This window comes from Ammodytes marinus (assembly GCF_949987685.1).
Source record: "Ammodytes marinus genome assembly, chromosome: 8".
In the NCBI taxonomy this organism is placed as follows: Eukaryota; Metazoa; Chordata; class Actinopteri; order Uranoscopiformes; family Ammodytidae; genus Ammodytes; species Ammodytes marinus.
Window position 1 is genome coordinate 17,767,130 of NC_137212.1, and position 17,729 is coordinate 17,784,858.

The 17,729-nt window shown below is 39.7% G+C and overlaps 1 protein-coding gene across 1 annotated transcript in view; it reads left to right on the top strand.

Moving 5' to 3' along the window:
• Window positions 1–13,410: 13,410 nt before the first annotated feature.
• cacna1ea (calcium channel, voltage-dependent, R type, alpha 1E subunit a) overlaps window positions 13,411–17,729 on the top strand; it is a gene marked incomplete at both ends in the record, with an annotated part of 86,216 nt that continues 81,897 nt past the window's right edge. The window contains one exon of the mRNA XM_080032115.1: window positions 13,411–13,922. Coding sequence (XP_079888241.1) covers window positions 13,411–13,922 — 512 coding nt within the window. The remainder of the gene's footprint in view (window positions 13,923–17,729) is intronic.

The following is a 17,729-nucleotide window of genomic DNA, read 5'->3' on the forward strand; positions in this document are numbered from 1 at the left end:
GCATTTATTTCATGAACTCGATTTTTTTTTTTTTTTTTCATTCAGCAGCTGCTTCTATCTAGAACAAGTGTGCAAAGACCTTGCTCTGAGGTTTTGCTCAATGCTTGGCAGAATACATGGCTGTCTGCAGCTGCGATCAAACTCTCCAATTTTTGTGTTAGTTCCTCCAATGACTCATACACATTTTTGCTTCAGTTCATCTGTTTGCCACATTGATGTGTTTTTTTTCAGCAAACTGGGCCAGTTTACAGGTGAATAATTTATCACAATGATTCCCTGATATCGCATTTGAGAAATAAATGCAACAGATACTTCCTTACAGCCAGAGCCGGCCCAAGCCTTCATGGGGCCCTAAGCGAAATATGATTAGGGGCCCCCTCTCCAATGTTAGCGCTGCTGAAACTATAGGTCTTTGTTAAATATCATTCACACACCCAGTGTTTTCCGCTAGTGCCTCCACTGTGCAGCTGTGCGAAAATATTATACAGCTGAGATTCGGACCCTCCTAGGGAGGTCCGGGGGTATGCCCCCCCCTCCCCCCGGGAGATTTTTTTAACCTTTTTAAAGTGAAATGCATGAATCTGGTGCACTTTAAGAGGAAAATTAAGAGGCTAAATCTGAGAAATTTAGTGTGAACAAATAATTAGAAGCTATTGAAGAAGGACACATGGATTTTCCATAAGAATATTAATATAAAATAAAATATTATGGAGGGTCCTCTGGGTTGGGTCCTCTGTAGTATAATGAATGCATATAAATGCAGTGAGAGGAAAAAACAGCAGAAGAACTCTGTTGTCCAGCTACTGAATCTTTTTTTCCACAGACGAGGCTGAAATAGGCTATAAACTATACACAGTGCATGGGCAACTGAGGGCAGCCCCATTTCCAATTGTTTTTAAATAAACTCAATACACACTGTGCATGAATGTGAACGTGACATGATCAGATAATTTCGGTGTGTGTGTATCTCCTACTATCTATGCTCCTGCTCTGACCGCAGCTGGGAGGGGCTGCTCGGGGCTGCTGCGCGAGGAGCGGGCTGCATGTCAGTGCTCCCGCTGCTCGTTGAGAAGAGGTGATACTTGCTTTGGTGAAAAAAGTCACCAATAACACCAGAAAAAAAAGCTAGATTTGTCGCTTGTCGCTGTTTTGAAAAAAAAAGTCGCCCGGGGGGCTGAAAAGTCACTAAATATAGCGACAAAATCGCTTTGAGTTGGCAACACTGAGCACAGGACGAGGGATATATAGGGTCAGCGGACGTCCTGCTGCTAGCGGCAGGCAGCCTAGGGGCAGAGGAAGGGGACGAGGTCGCGGTCGGAGAGGTCTTGATGTGATAGGGCAAGAAGACATGGCCGGTGTACTTTTTTTCGAGCTCTCTCCGTCTCCCTTTCAGCAGTTAACAACATTCGTCTTTCCTCGTTTTTTTGCTGTCTTAGCAGTGTTAGTTGTTGGTATCCTGGGAATGGTAAATTGAGGGTTTGTTTGTGAAGACATTGCTACTCGCTGTCCGCCGTAGTAGCCTAGTACCAAACAGTAGGCTAGTGTCAGACTGCTAGGGTCATGAACGCTCACGCAACTGACGCATCAACGTCGTTGCCAAGGTCCCACAGCCAATAAGAACGGAGAATCTGACCTTGCTCTGATTGGTCAAAATTAACATGAGCGGTGGCAATTTTGGGGGGCAGCACACAGAGGCAGGGGGGAGCAAAGTGATTAAAAAATATTTTCAGACCACTTCACCTACATATAGCTGAATGGCTATTATGACGGTTTTGCCAAATATTACAGTAAAAAAACTCTCAACTGCAGCTTTAATATCAAACACACAAACTTATTTTTTTTGGAGGGGGCCCCCCTGGCGGTCGGGGGCCCTAAGCGACCGCTTAGTTCGCTTATGCCTCGGGCCGGCTCTGCTAACAGCTGTTTTTCAACAATAACCAAGATTAACACCCATCCATCCAGGGTTGTAGGAGGGCTGACATTTGGCAAGATGTGGTGGGTTACGCCCTGGAAAGGTTGACTGTCAATCTCAGGGCTGAAGATGAACACAAACTGTACTAACATGTTTCTTTCACCTCAGAGTAGTAAAACTCAGTGTTCCTTTATGTATATGTGTCAGTACACAGACTGTGTATATGTTTCAAATATTGTGTTTTTATTTGGCAAAATGTCAGTGGCCTTACTGTTATATGTTACCTGACGGCACTGCATGGTAATAGTGTGTGTGCAAGATATTCTTTCTATATCAAATATAAAGGATGGAATGCTGTTATGTAATTGTGCGGACATGATATTAAAAGCCTTTTTTACTGTTAACAATTTACATCTCCATGGAATTCAGTTACTTCTGCTGTAGGATCCCAATAAATGTGATCATTTGTTACATCAGTGTATTATTGAATTTTCAATAGCGAGGCCGTCTGTTGAAATGAAAAGAACATAAACCATTAGAAAGTGCTGTGTAGCAGCCAGCTGCTGAACGGTACTTGGTATGCTTTACTTTGTGTAATCAATAACTACTCATTCAAGTCACAATATTAACTGCAAGCTGTAAAATACGGTTCATTTCCGAAGGTATAGGCAGCCATTTTGTTCAAATCCTCATACAGTTCAGTGGCCCTGCAATATTATATTCGCCAGGTGCTCTTACAAGATGACAAAGATCATGGTGCTTTCACAAGTGGTTTTATGGACACTAGGTTTGAGTCAAAAACCTTTCTTGGCCTCCCTGTTCACCAAACATTTTAAGAGCATTTAAAGGGATAGTTCATGAGGTACTTATGCATAGTTAGTGTGTTACCTTATGGAGATAAGGAGTTTGGGGGGAACGTTGCTTTAGCAGAAATCAGCCTTGCACTGTTGCAGAGGAGGCCAGAAGAAAAAAAAGAAAAAAATTCTCCACATACTGTATATAAATGCTAACCTAAATATCAGTTAAATAGGCTATACTGAGATTTTTCCACAGCTTTAGTTTGCTGCTAGACAGCAGTCTTTTTTGTATAACTCTGCCAATCAACCGCCTGACTACTTCGAATTATTCAAGAGGCAAAGAAAACAATTCAAGAGATATTTATTTTTTAGGTAAAGATTTCTAAATGTGGTGGAAAAAAAAGTTTTTCTTCTGGCCCCCTCTGTAACAGTACAAGGCTGACTTCTGCTGTAGCGATATCTCCCCCAAACTCTTTAAAGTGACTGTGCTGATCGCCATCTCCATAAGGTAACACACTAACTATGCATAAGTAGCCTATACAACCCCACTTCAAAAATACTGAACTATCCCTTTAGGCACAAGGAGACGTCCACATATAGGAAATGAGACTGCACAGCATATGTTTTCACGTCCTTCAGAGTTCAGGACCTGAAAAACAAAAACAACTAGAGCTGCAAGCAGTTATGAACGGGGGCCAAGCCTCCGGCGGAACTCGGGACCCGAGCGTCGTCGACTGGGGTGCTGGGCGCTCACTTGACAGAATCCGGGGACATAAACGGTTTGAATCAAAAAATGCAGCTCAATTTACAGAACAAGTGGAAGTCAAGTTTTTTAATATGTGATTTTTGGATGGGGAAATATGAGTAAAATCAGATTGTCAGCCTTGACAAAATTGCGACCGGAGCTAACTACACAATGTAATGTCAATGGACATGCTAGCGCGATTAGCATTGCCGCCAAAACACTTAGATGGAAAAACAGTGAAAAACATTTGTGGATATAAAGTTTTTGAGTGTCGGATGTTCGGTGTGGGAGTTAGCCCCAAATGCGCTTTCCTTTGCTGTAGCGCCACCTTGTGGCCGGCATGTCTGAATTTCTTTGTCTGCGTATCAGGCACGGACCTGGATCTGGTCATGCAAGTGGCATGTCCCAAGTTTGGGCTGCAGCACCAGTTTTACGCGACGACAAATTAGACTAAAAGTTCCAGCAAAAACAATAGGGTTCCCTGCCCAGCAGGGCTATGGAGTCGCGTTGCTTTGCAAAACGCGGTCCCAGGCCCTTCTCGGGCTTGGCCCCCTAAAAAAACAAACAGAGGAGTGATCGATGGATTGTTGATAGCTAGGGTTTCCTCCACCTCTGTACTGAATGATATTTATTCTGCTGTTTTTGTTTTTTTTTGTATATTCTAACACATTCTCAAATGTATTTTACTACTCAGATTATAATGGCTCTAAAAATAATAACAGAAATGACAGCTCCTCACCCTCCAGCCCTTCACTATGAGCCACTTCCAGGGATTGGACCATAAGTAGTCTGGTGGTCTTATTAGTAGTGATCAATTACAGTCATATGAAAAAGTTTGGGAACCCCTCTCAGCCGGCATTATAATTGACTCTGCTTTCACAAAAAATATATAAAAGTGGTATGTCTTTAATTTACCAGGAACAGTTAAGTACTGGGATGTTTTCCAAACAAAGATTTTTTGAAAAGCAGTATTTGGTTGTATGAAATAAAATAAAATGTGAAAAACTGGCTGTGCAAAAATATGGGTACCCTTGTGGTTTTGTTGATTTTAATGCCTGTAACAGCATGTAAAACTGATGACTTTAAACACAAAGTTGGTTGGATTATGTTGTTAAGCCTTGAACCTCATATAATTGTCTGTTTAATCATGAGAAAATTTATTTTAGGTGCCTAAATGCAAATTGCACTTCTCTTTGACTCTCTGCTGAAGTGAGACAGAATGGGATCATCAAAACAGCTCCCAAAAGATCTGAAAAACAAAGATTGTTCATTGTCATGGTTTAGGGGAAGGCTACAAGAAGCTTTCCCAAAGGTTTCAATTGTCAATTTCGACTGTAGGGAACGTTGTCAGGAAATGGAAGGACACAGGCATAGTGGCAGTTAAACCCAGGCATGGCAGACCAAGAAAAAAACAGGAGCGGCATAGGTGGAGGATTGTGAGAATGGTTGCACACAACCCACAGATCACCTCCAAAGGCCTGCAAGAACATCTGGCTGCAGATGGTGCATCTGTACATCGTTCAACAATTCAGCGCAATTTGCACCAAAACATCTGCTTTTTATAAAGACCAAATAACTTAATTTTTGTCTCATCAGTCCAAAGCATTTTCTTCCAATATGAATCTGGCTTGTCTAAATGAGCTTTTGCATACTCCATGCAACTGTATCTGTGGCGTGGGCGCAGAAAGGGCTTCCTTCTCATCACCCGGCCATACAGATGTTTTGGTGCAAATTGCACTGAATTGTAGAACCATGTACAGATACACAATCTGCAGCCAGATGTTCTTGCAGGTCTTTGGAGGTGATCTTTGGGTTGTGTGCAACCATTCTCACAATCCGCCGCATATGCCGCTCTTGTACTTTTCTTGGTCTGCTAGACCTGGGTTTAACTGCAACTGTGCCTGTGTCCTTCCATTCCCTGACAACGGTCCTTACAGTAGAAATTGACAATTGAAACCTTTGGGAAAGCTTCTTGTAGCCTTCCCCTAAACCATGACAATGAATAATCTTTGTTTTTAAGATCTTTTGGGAGCTGTTTTGATGATCCCATTCTGTCTCACTTCAGCAGAGAGTCAAAGAGAAGTGCAACTTGCATTTAGGCACCTAAAATACATTTTCTCATGATTAAACAGACAATTCTATGAGGTTCAAGGCTTAACAACATAATCCAACCAACTTTGTGTTTAAAATCATCAGTTTTACATGCTGTTACAGGCATTAAAATCAACAAAACCACAAGGGTACCCATATTTTTGCACAGCCAGTTTTTCACATTTTATTTTATTTCATACAACCAAATACTGCTTTTCAAAAAATCTTTGTTTGGAAAACATCCCAGTACTTAGTTGTTCCTGGTAAATTAAAGACATACCACTTTTATATATTTTTTGTGAAAGCAGAGTCAATTATAATGCCGGCTGAGAGGGGTTCCCAAACTTTTTCATATGATTGTATCTGATGTTTCAGGGGTGTAATTGTGCAATGGTCTTGCTCGGAAGGTCATCACAACAGTAATATCCCTTTGATAAGTATGTTTTCATTAGCTGAAGTCTTCATGTCAAGGTATACCTGCCTTTATATAGTTAATCAGCACAAAGCAGAAACATGAAAAGTCAGTATTGGTGTGACTACAGTTGACAACCTCCATTAAACTCTAAAATACTACGTTGCTTGATAATGACAACACAACACAGAGAGCTAATCCACATGTAGAGTTACCCTGTATGTTCACCGTCAAATGTCTTTTGCAAAGTCTACCCAAGCGACTGATGAATTCAAACTAAGGTCATTCTGCGTTTATGGTGCAATACATACATAATGATCATATGAAACTTTAATAAAGCCTGCAGGGAAAATGGGGTTGTTGTTTATGAATAACATGTCACAGTGGATGGATACAGCAAAGAATCACGGAATGAAAATAAGATTCTGCACAAAATTAATTGCAAATATACAGTATATATATATATATATATATATATATATACACACACACACACACACAAAACCACTTGTGTCCTATCCTATCTGTGATGCTCTAGTGTTCAATGTCAGGCTGTTGATCAGTCTGTTACTTTGGTCCATACTGAAATATCATAACAACAATATATATATATATATATATATATATATATATATATATATATATATAAAATGATCACGCTGCATTGTTCCCTTTCTTTGCTTTCTCGCTCTCTCTCAATTCAATTCAATTCAAAAAGCCTTATTGGCATGACTATTGTGTAAAACAGGATTGCCAAAGCATTTAAATATATTACAAATAATAACAAATAACAAATTAACAATCAATAAACCCCTCCCCCTCCTGCTGTACGTGCACATACACTCATAAAGCATGTGACTGTAAATTATAAAATAATGTCAACAGGAAGAATGATCAAATATAAAATAAGTAAGTATTGAGTACTAGTGAGAAGTAAGTAGTTGTAGAAGTAAGTATACTGTAGTTTTTCTCTTGTATCTATGGCAGGGGTGTCCAAACTTTTTTCACTGAGGGCCACATACAGAAAAATCTACGAAGGGCCGGGCCACTTTGCAAAAATAACACATTTATCAGGACATGTAGCTGCTCTGATGTTTAGTTTCATAGTGTCTTCATAAATTGTAATCCTTCTTCACGGCAACACTTTACTTGCACATTAAAAAGATACATCCCCCCTCTTGTTAAATGCCATTAATACACCCAGTGTTTTCTGCTTTTACGTCTAATGTCCAGCTTGGTGAAAATAGTAGCCAGCCGAGATCCCGCCCCTCCAAGGGGGGTCCGGGGGTATGCCCCCTTTCCGGGAGATTTTTTAAAGTTTTTAAAGTGAAATGCATGAATCTGGTGCACTTTGAGAGGGAAATTAAGAGGCTAAATCTGAAGAATTTTGTATGAAAAAAAATGTAAACACTGTGTCAGATGAATTAGAAGCTATTGGAGAAGGACACATGGATTTTCCATAATAATATTAATTTAAATTAAAATATTATGCAGGGTCCTCTGGGATGGCCTTGGTGCTCTTTTTCTTTTATGGGACATATTTCTCTGTAATATAATGAGTGCATTTAGATTATTTAAAAATTAAAAGGGCCATATTACATTATATTTTTAAAATGTGCCAAGGGCCAATCAATCAGTTTTGACACCCCAGCACTAGTGGGTTAACTAAGAAATGCAAAAACATTTTTTTTTTTTTTTTTTTTTTTTTTTTTCAAAGGGCCATATTGCATTATATTTTTAAAATTGGCCGCGGGCCAATAAAAAGCGGGCCGCGGGCCGCAGTTGGCCCGCGGGCCGTAGTTTGGACACCCCTGATCTATGGTATATATATATATATATATATATATATATATATATATATATATATATATATATATATATAAAGCACCATACTGTAAATTGACTACATTGCAGACGAGATGAACTCTAAAAAAAGAAATGAAGGGGATTTGCTGGTTACATGGTGAGCAAAACGGGTTTATATTTTGAAGATGGCGTTACATCTGCAAAGAGAATGTGTAGGTTGTAGTAGGTCCCCGCTATTTCACACATAAAAAACATTTTCAGATACAAAGGAGATGAAGTAATACCATGAAGACAACAACCGAAAGAAAAGGATTTGGCTGTGGGTAGAATAGACTGTGTGTGCAAGGTGCAGTGGAAAAGTTTTGCTGGTTTAGTTATTATCCTCGTATCCCTCAACAGTATTTATTGCCTCAGTGGCTGATTCCATGTTGCGAATACTTAAGTGGGGGAAAAAGTGTAGTAGAAGTGCCTAAATGAGATTGTGTTTAAAAGTCAGGATTAGGGATGAGGGCATTTAAGAGTTTTATCGTGATAATAAAAACTACAATTGGTTTATGGTGGTGAATTTCCATTTTCGGAATAACTGTGAGTACCCTCAAACCAGTGGCTTGAAAAAGCTGTGGAGCGCAGTCTTATATTGATTTTCCTGATTTATTTTGAATTGCTTCAAGGGGCAGACTCATCTTTCTAGTAATTTCTAAATTCTAAACCTGTCATCAATGATTTAAGGCTAGGCTTGCTCAATGTATCTGCCACAAAACAAGGGTGTGTTTCCTACAAAAACATGTGTGTCCTATCCTATCTGTGATGCTCTGTTGGCAATGTCAGGCAATTGATCGGTCTCTTACTTTGGTCTATGCTGAAATATCATAACAATTGTATGATGTATTTAAATAAAATACTGTACAGATAGGCCTATTCATGGTGCGCAATAATGTATCACAATGACTTTAGTGAACCCTTGACTTTTCCTCTATGGAGGTGCCACCATATCTTTTTGAGATGTTGCTTTGGTAAAAGTTCTTAGCAACTTTTTAACTTCCAATGATTGGATATTCATTTTGAAGACTTTTATGCCCCCCTCAGGATAAGTTGCATCTTAATCACTTAAAAGTGTACTCTGCTGTCATTGTACATACAGAACAAGAGATTGTGCCTTTTTCAGTAATTCCTTGTCAAAATCTTGGGCCTCTATTATCGGCAATGCAACTCGGCGGCCAAAGGTTTGGTCAGATATTCAGGTCCAACTCCTGATTTTCTTAATTTTCAAACTGGTGACATCACTTGACTCAATTTGACCTGCACAGAGACTGTTGTGTAAAATCAGTGGGTTCTTCCTTTTCGAATTGTAGTGGGCCGTAATCAGGTCGAAATATTATTTCTTTCAATATCTTGGTTTTTGCTCTTTCTCTCTCTAGGTATACTGTTTTAGTCTTGAAATGGAATTATCATGTGTCTTGTCTCTTTGTTTCCTGAACCTTGATGCTAAATTTCAGACAAATTCACAATTGCCTATGACACTATACATTTATTTGCTGCTTACGGTTGCTCACTGAAATGCAATGCACCACAGCATACAAAGAAAGTTGTATATTTAAAATATAGATGTTGGCAATGCCGTATGCACTCTGTATAATACAGAATGGTAATTTGCAGCAGCTGTAATAATTTTCAGAGAGTCGCTGCTTAAAGTTAGAAGCTAGCTCAGCTGGAGACAATTAGATTTCTGATTGATACTGGCCAATTTATATACTGTCTCTATAGGCTATAACAGTATTGATAAATGTCTGTGCTCCTTGCTCTTGAATAAGCCATCTATTCAGTTGAATTGGTCTTTGTTATTTTGTTTGTACAAGGTAAACTAAGCTGTACAATAATCCAAAGCATACAGTGTGACCAGAAAGGATTGAATACTTTGACTTGAGTCATATCAGTGACAGAATATTGTTCTGTGCCCTCTGTTGACACTGCATTGTGTTTGATGACTTTTAAAGATTTTTTGAGTTCCTTCCTTGTAATATTTGAAAGTTAATTAAAGGACAACCCCTTGAGATTAACCAATATTTGTTTTAACCTTCCAAATGTTTGCTATATTCTCCTGGTTTTTGCCTATATGATGAAGAATCACGTTAGGAAAACTTGAAAAATGACTGTGTGTTAATGGTAACTAGATAAAAAAGGGTGCAACTTAATTTAGCATTCATCAGGCCAGCTTTTTGTGACTTAAAAATTAAAAATGTTCTTGCATGAAACGTGTTTTCTTGGTTGCCCTTTTTGTTTTGTTTTAGCAAGTAAGTTCCTCAGGATTTCTTCATTTTACGGTTGAATCTCCTGCGCCTTGCTACAAACAAGTTACAGGTTATTTTCAGCTGGCTCAAATGTAATGCCTGATCACCTTTCATAACACATTGCCCATTAGAGTTGCTTCAGGTGACATAACACTCTCTGACACGTGTTTGAACATTCACCAGTTTGACATCCAGGTTGAGGGGAGAATGCGGTGAAAGATGATGTGTAATCAGGCAGTTGCGTGGGCCGCTGGGGGCAGCAGCTGTGAGAAGGTTCCCTCGCCTGCCTGATCCTCTCCCTCACTCCTCATTAGTAACCCAGCAGACACCTGGCTGGCCAACAAAGAGCGTAAAAAACACCTTGCCCCTCTCATATTGTGATTCGGTTTTAGGCAAGACTCTCATTCTTTATATTTTTAATTTTTCATTATTTTCATTATTTATGTACTTTGTCTCCTTATTTTCTAAAGTTTAATTGTTAGCCTTATAAATATGATTTGATTGTGATTATTGACAGGGGTGGAACTCTTGTACAAGCCCATTGGGCATCCTTCCCTCCTTGCACCATTAATGTTAATGTGTGCTTAATAAACTAAACTAAACAAACTATATTGACCTAAGTAACTGGTGAGCTGTGAGTCACATGAGATGTCTTTGAACAATTTTAAAGACATCTCATGTCTTTGAAATTGACATGAGATGTCAATGATGGCAGTATGAAAGCTCAGTGACTATATATATATATATATATATATATATATATATATATATATATATATATATATATATATATATCTCAGTAAATAGAAAATGTGCACATACTGTATGTTCCAACATTTGATACATTCCTTGCGTTTGACCTAAACAGAATGTGAAAGGGATTGTTTAGAGAGCATGTCTCTGTCTTTTATATATCATCTATCAGTCTCGCTTGCAGATGGTAAATAACCATTAACATCTCACTACCTCAGTTTTGACTATAGGCTACAATATTAATGCTCCAAAGAAGAGCCAAGCGCTCTTGTTTTCTTATAAGAACTGGACTGACTTATGGAGCAGACTTGTTCTTGTAGCAATATAATTTTTTTTTGTCACTTATACTTTCTTGCAGACGTCAATATCTGTGTCCTTTTCTGTAACTTTCTTCTTCTAGCCATCCTTATCTTCATAACCAAACTTCTTATTCCTATTTTTGTGTTTAGTAGTGGAATATGGAACCTTTCTGAGTCAATTTCTTTTCTTTGTTGCATTTTTCTTTTCATGTTGGCCTAGTACTTTTTCTTGGAGTATCATACCCAGCCAATCTGCTTATATCAGCTAATCGTGTTGGCATTCCTGTTTGTAAACATATTTTGCAAAATGGAGCAATGGAAGTTCTCCAGCAATTTCTCAGAAAGAGCTTTCCCTGCCAGGATCCACATAATGGACAATTCTACTGTATGGGCAAATTCATACATATTAATATCTATACATTTGACTGGCATTCTCTGATTGAGTCTCACTCTTTGGACATCATTTTAAAGCCCCGTTAAGATGGGAAAATAAAGAAAGGGCAAAACTGGTGTTTCCAAGGGGCCCTGCTCCTACTATTAAGCGGCTACAACTGAAGCTGCTTTACCTATGGTCCCAATGCTCTGGTTTCCTTAACAGAGTATTGTCTTTGTATAACCCCCATTGGCATTTATTTGGAGTTGTATTGTGGTGATGACACATATAATTCCAACATTCGCTCTCCTTAAAGTTCTGTGTTTGACTCCATCGCTCCTCAGGCTGTTTAGATAGCTCCGAATTTTTGTCAAATTGCAAAAAATTGCATATTTCACTTTCTACTTCATGAATTTATTAAATTAAATGATTACGGGTTTATTTGTGTTCTTCTATCAAATTTTGTTCTGCTGCTTCTCGCCCTAAATAAATGGTTATATGTGGAGTCAGGAGTGCTGACCCCTTCAAATCCTGTCCAATAGATAACAGCATCCTCACAATCAAGAGGGTCTTATATCATTACTACCTTATTCATAGCGGTGGGTGGCTCTCAGGCTGCCTCAACAGTGTGATGGATTTTAAGCTGATGCTTAAGACCGCTGAAAGGCTCCCATCCTCTTTACCTTACCTAAATCAAATCAAATCAGTTTTGTTTGTATAGCCCAATAACACAAATAGACATTTGCCTCAGTGGGCTTTACATTCCATACAGTATGACACCCTGCCCTTACACCCTTAGCTCGGCTGAGAAAAAACTCCCAGTAAAAAACCCTTTATCGGGATTAAAAAATTGAGAAACCTCAGGGAGGGTTGACGAGTGATCCCTCTCCCAGGACGGACATGCTGCAATAGATGTCGTAAGTAGAGAAAATGGAAAAAAGAGATTAGGTTAATGAAATTACTCACCATGTTCTCCTTTCCTTCTCTCTTCCTAATTGCACCATTAAGCACAACACTGGCTGTATTTTATGATTATTTGTATGTTTTGCTGTGAGGGCTGTGGTACAGCTTATCTAATTGGTTCTGATGCTCAGAGGACTTGTAATGTTTTTAACTGACTGAGGACAGTGATAGGTGTTGGGGCCATTGGGGAATAGCCTCCAAGGGTTTGCTGACAAAATTTGCGCTAACACAGAAGATGGATTTCTTTAGGCTTTTGACTGATGCAGCTATTATCAAAAACCCAAAGCAGACTGGCATAGTTTGTGCACCTGTGAGAGTGAATGACAATGCTTCATCAAGTCCACATTAGGGGTGTGACTCAAAGACATAATATGTATCTGTGAATTTAAAAAAGATACCTGTATTTTTATTTGTATCCATACACGTATTTACAGTATAACCGATAAGATCAGGGATTTTATTAAAAGTTGTTATAAAATCAATTACTACCTTATCTTTCCACTTACTGGTTTTAAAGCAAGACTTGAGCAACGTCTAAGTGCTATGTAAGCATTGGACCATAGATGCATAGATTTACGCTCAATGGTGTTTTGTGCCCCCAACTTGCGTTGGCCCTCCAAGGCTGCGCTGCCTGGAAGGCCATATCCCCTTACCTTAACCCTAACCCTAACCTTAACCAGTGCTGCCTTGAAGGGTCCGTTTGGGGCACAAAAAACCAAACACCTAGATTATTTGGATATGTTTAGCTGCCCTCAAAATGTACAATGTAATATAATCATAATTGAAGTGAAACTTTGAATAACACTTAATATAAGTTCCAGACCAAGACTTGTTTTGTATATCTTTGATTTCAATTACGGTTTGTTAATTAATGTCATGTGTTTTTCACTTTCCCTCCACCTGTATCCCATTTCCCTTCAACTCTTTCTTTGCTGCAGCACTATGCTGAGATCCCGGGCAGCCTTCCCACCATGCTGGAACTGGGCTCCTGTTCGGTCAGCTCTCAGTCTCTGACAGAGGACCACAATGCTTTGGGGCCGCAGGGTCGGGTGGTTGATCTGGGCATGGGGACCATGTATGGCAGCAGCACCCCCAGGCACCACATCCTTCCTTCGTCCCCAGCCGACTGTGAGAACTGGCAGAAGCATCGTGCAGGACTGGCCCGAGGAGCAAGCCCGTTTTCTCAGTCCCCCTCACTGCTGGAGCCCCAAAGTCTCTCAACGAGCTATGACACGCTCTACCTCCCACATATGTCTGGCCATTCTCCCCCTCTTCATCCCAACCGTATGGGCCTCTCTCTCGATGTGACCTCCACTTTTGAAGTTGGAGGGGGAAAGCTGGGGGCAGATGGAGATCCGGCCCTCAGTCCAAATGTGATCAAGAGACGTCGTGGCGGTGGCCTGATCGAGCAGAGGGACATTGTCAAAGCCCACCAGTTTCATAAGATTCAAAGCACACCCCAGGCACGGCGTAAGGAGTGGGAGTGAGTATGATGCTGCTATAGATACATAACTCAGGCTCTCTTTTCTTACCTGCTTAATTATCCTGAACTTTTATACTTAAAGGTGCTACAAGGAACTTTTGAATATTTCTGAAACAGTCTAATTTTTCCTCTGATGATAAAAAATGACATGTAACAGCAAACTAGACCATCAGAGCAAAGAACGCTATTTTTATATGTTTTTTCTTTATGCCTTTGTCATGGGTACACTCACCCAGGAACTTCAGCCGGCGTAGTAAAAACACTACCGCTTTTGTCCAAAGGGGGTGCAAGAATTTATACATACGGAAAGTTCCTCTGAGCACCTTTTAACTTCAGCTAAGCAGCATAAAGACTTGAAATGTTTTGAACCCACCAGCCTCCCTAGTCATCAAAAATCAACACGTAAAAATGTAATTAATCCACACGGATTCCATTTTATAGGTGCTGGACTATTTCTTGGAAGCTCACTGTTGCCAAGCATCCAGCAGAGATTCCTGAAAGTTACTATTCCAAACCAAGTCGGGACCTAACCTCAAGCACATTGTAATCTTTACACCTAGGTTTTTGTACGGATTACTCTAATGAGATATTACGTGTTAATTAGTAAGCTTTATACTGTATGTGGCTGTAGGTGGATTTTGTTAGCTGTTCCCCCTGCTTCCAGTCTTTTTTGACTAATCTAACCTTCTTGTCTAACTCTCAGAAATCAAATAAGTATATTCCCTAAAATGTCTAGATATTTCATTCAAATGTGACCCAAACGTTTACTTTTGGTGTGCATCCTGCTTAGAAATTGAGAAAAGTGTGTTATTTGAGAGATAGTACTTTATTCTTTATCAGCATACTTTATATTTTTGTGTATAATTTGTGTGTGCTGTATGCTCATCACATGCTAAAACCACCTGCATGGATATGTTTGAATGTTCAAGTGCCAAACCATGGTGTGTGAATATACTGTATATATACTCGCTGGTTTCCTGCCCCACAGAGCTGTGAATTTGTAGCTGATTATAGCGGTGATGCCCCCCTCTGTTTCCCTGCTGAAGCTGGGGCTTCACCTCTAGCAGCGTTGGCACCCTTTGTGCCCCCCTCCCCCCTTTCCTCACCACAGGTAGAGGATGCAGCATCCCATACTGGGCTGCGTCCATAGTTAAAGTGACAGAGGCTTGGGGATAGTCATGGCAGATCGAAAGCGAAATACATTTGATCAATTATTATTATTATTATTAAATAGGAGATGGGGAAGAGATGAATGACGTACAATGGACACCGCGGAAGAGATGGGTAACTAGCGTAATGAGAACTTCCCCAGCTTTAATTTGTGTTTCACATTTAAGTCCATTTGACAGTAATATTGATGGGGTTGATCATTGAATCACCTGGCATAGCGATTGCATAGTCATGGACCAGATAACTATTCTCTGCCCCGTCTAATAGAATTATTACAATACTACATGACAAATGTGCACTTCAGCTGCTGAGAGGAATATGACCAGGGTGAGTCAAGATGCGTTACAACAACCATGAACGTTCACCTCTCAGAGCCAATTAGTGACAAACCCTCAGCCACCTGACAGGAGTAGGGCAAAATAAGATGTTGCACCTGCAGAGAGAACAATATGGTATAAAACAAAAAAGAAAGTGTGGTAATGAGTTTTTGCCCCAGCCATCAACAGAACTTAAGCATGGAAATATAGTTCAGTCCATCCAAAGTTCGTCCATTGGTTTACTTCAGCCTGAAGCAAGTTATCTCGACATCCATTAAAATCTGAATTGGTATTTGTAGTCCCCAGTGAACTACTGTATATCTAAAATGATAGTTCTCCTTTTTCACACCGGAGGGTCAGATTATCAGTGTTGATAACTACTGGTTAGCGTTTCATGAAATTTGCTGTTCATGTTCCCCATAAGATAAATACTCTTGATTTCCCATCATGGTACATTTCCTCTTGCTATTCATTCACATTAAAAGTATCCGTGACTTGGTCTGTGGTGCCATTCTAGGGTCAGACTGCACATTTGAGCGCCTCTGTTAGTGTGTTCTATGAGTAAACTACATGTTGTTCCCTTCTGAGCCCTTTGAATCATGGATGGTAATGATCAATGTAGCCTCTATTACTCTTGTTTATGTCCTTTCAATGGAAATCTTCTAAGATGTTCATGTCAAATACAGAGCTCCACTTGAAAGAAGATATGTTGAAAGTGAAACAGCAAAAACTATCCTCCAATTTTTGTATCTTTCATCAGTTTGTGTCTGTATTTGCATTTCTGTGCACGTGTGTGTTTAGAGCTTTTGACACATAGCGGCCTGGATGAACTCATCCTTTCGGAAGTGCTTGATGAAATAACAGTATTTAGAGTTGGTGTTAACGTTGCCCTAATCACAGTAATCAAACTGAATCAAACAGGCATTTGAGCTGCAACAGGAGTCGACTTTTGTCTCAAATAGAGCAGAGCACTAAAAAAATGTTGGTCAATGTTTGACCTTGGTGCTGCTGTGTGTGTGTGTGTGTGTGTTTTAGAAAAAATGGACTGGTGCTTATTCATTTTTTTAAAGATTTTTTGGTGCAACACAAAACTGTTAAGCCTGGTTATACTACTGTAAGTCCTGATGTTGTTACATACATTTTTCATACCCCAAGACAGAACTTTAGCAACCAGCTTTCCTGCCATGTCAGGTATTGCAGGAGTGTGGGAGTGATTCATTTAAATGTTCCAAGCCACAGTTTCAAGTCAGTTAGAGTTGTTAATCTAATGGCAGCAAATGCTGAATACATGAGCTATTAGGCAAAACGGAACTTGCAAATTTAGCCAGAGCAGACTTGGGAAAGAGTGAGGAGACAAGTTGGAATATGGCCTGTTTGCAAGTGACAGCGCTTTTAACAAAACTATACCCAGGATGATTTTAATAATTTTCTGCAAACAGGTAATCGTCATTTTGTGTCTTTGTGTGTCTGGTGGGAGCAATTCATAGGAATTATACAATTTCTCACTGCCTGTGTGTTGTTATAGTTCCTTGGCTGTTATGCTGACTTGCAACACACACATAAATAAAACGAAAAGAATGATGGATGTCAAATCAACAATTCATGTAATGCTTCACAGGTGATTCTGTGAATGCAGTGTGTGTGTGTGTGTGTGTGTGTGTGTGTGTGTGTGTGTGTGTGTGTGTGTGTGTGTGTGTGTCTTTGTGTGTCCATCGTGTTATCAGTGGTTATCCATACAGCCGGGCTGTGCTTCCCAACAGTGTTGATCATATTTGGTGTTTACTAACTTGGGACACGCTGTGTGTGATTTTATTTCTTCTGATCGCGACATGATTGGAGCACACTGGCAGAGGGCTTTGTTTTAGTTCAAATCTGCATGAAGCATTCTGAGTGTAGCCTGGCCATAACTTAATCACTTTGATTTTAATGATGCTGAGGCCATAGCTGCAGGAATAGAATAATTCAGTAGACCACTTGGGTCAAGACTGAAATATTGGATGGATTGATTTTCTAGAAGAATTCATGGTCCTAAAATTAAACCCACTGACTCTGGTGATCACCTCACTCTTCCTCTAGCGCCGCCGTAAGGTTGACATCTCTGGTTCTGAGTGAAATGTCTTGGCAACCATTTGATGGATTGCCTTGGAATTCTGTATAGACATTCATGTTCCCTTCTGGATGAACCATTATCACTTTTTGTGATCACTTAATTTGACATCTGGCACCATTGTCAGGTATGAATCAATATACAATGTTCCCAGCAAGGTCCTGAATGATCAGAGGTGCATTCAAACTTTGCTGATAATCGTCAGAATACACA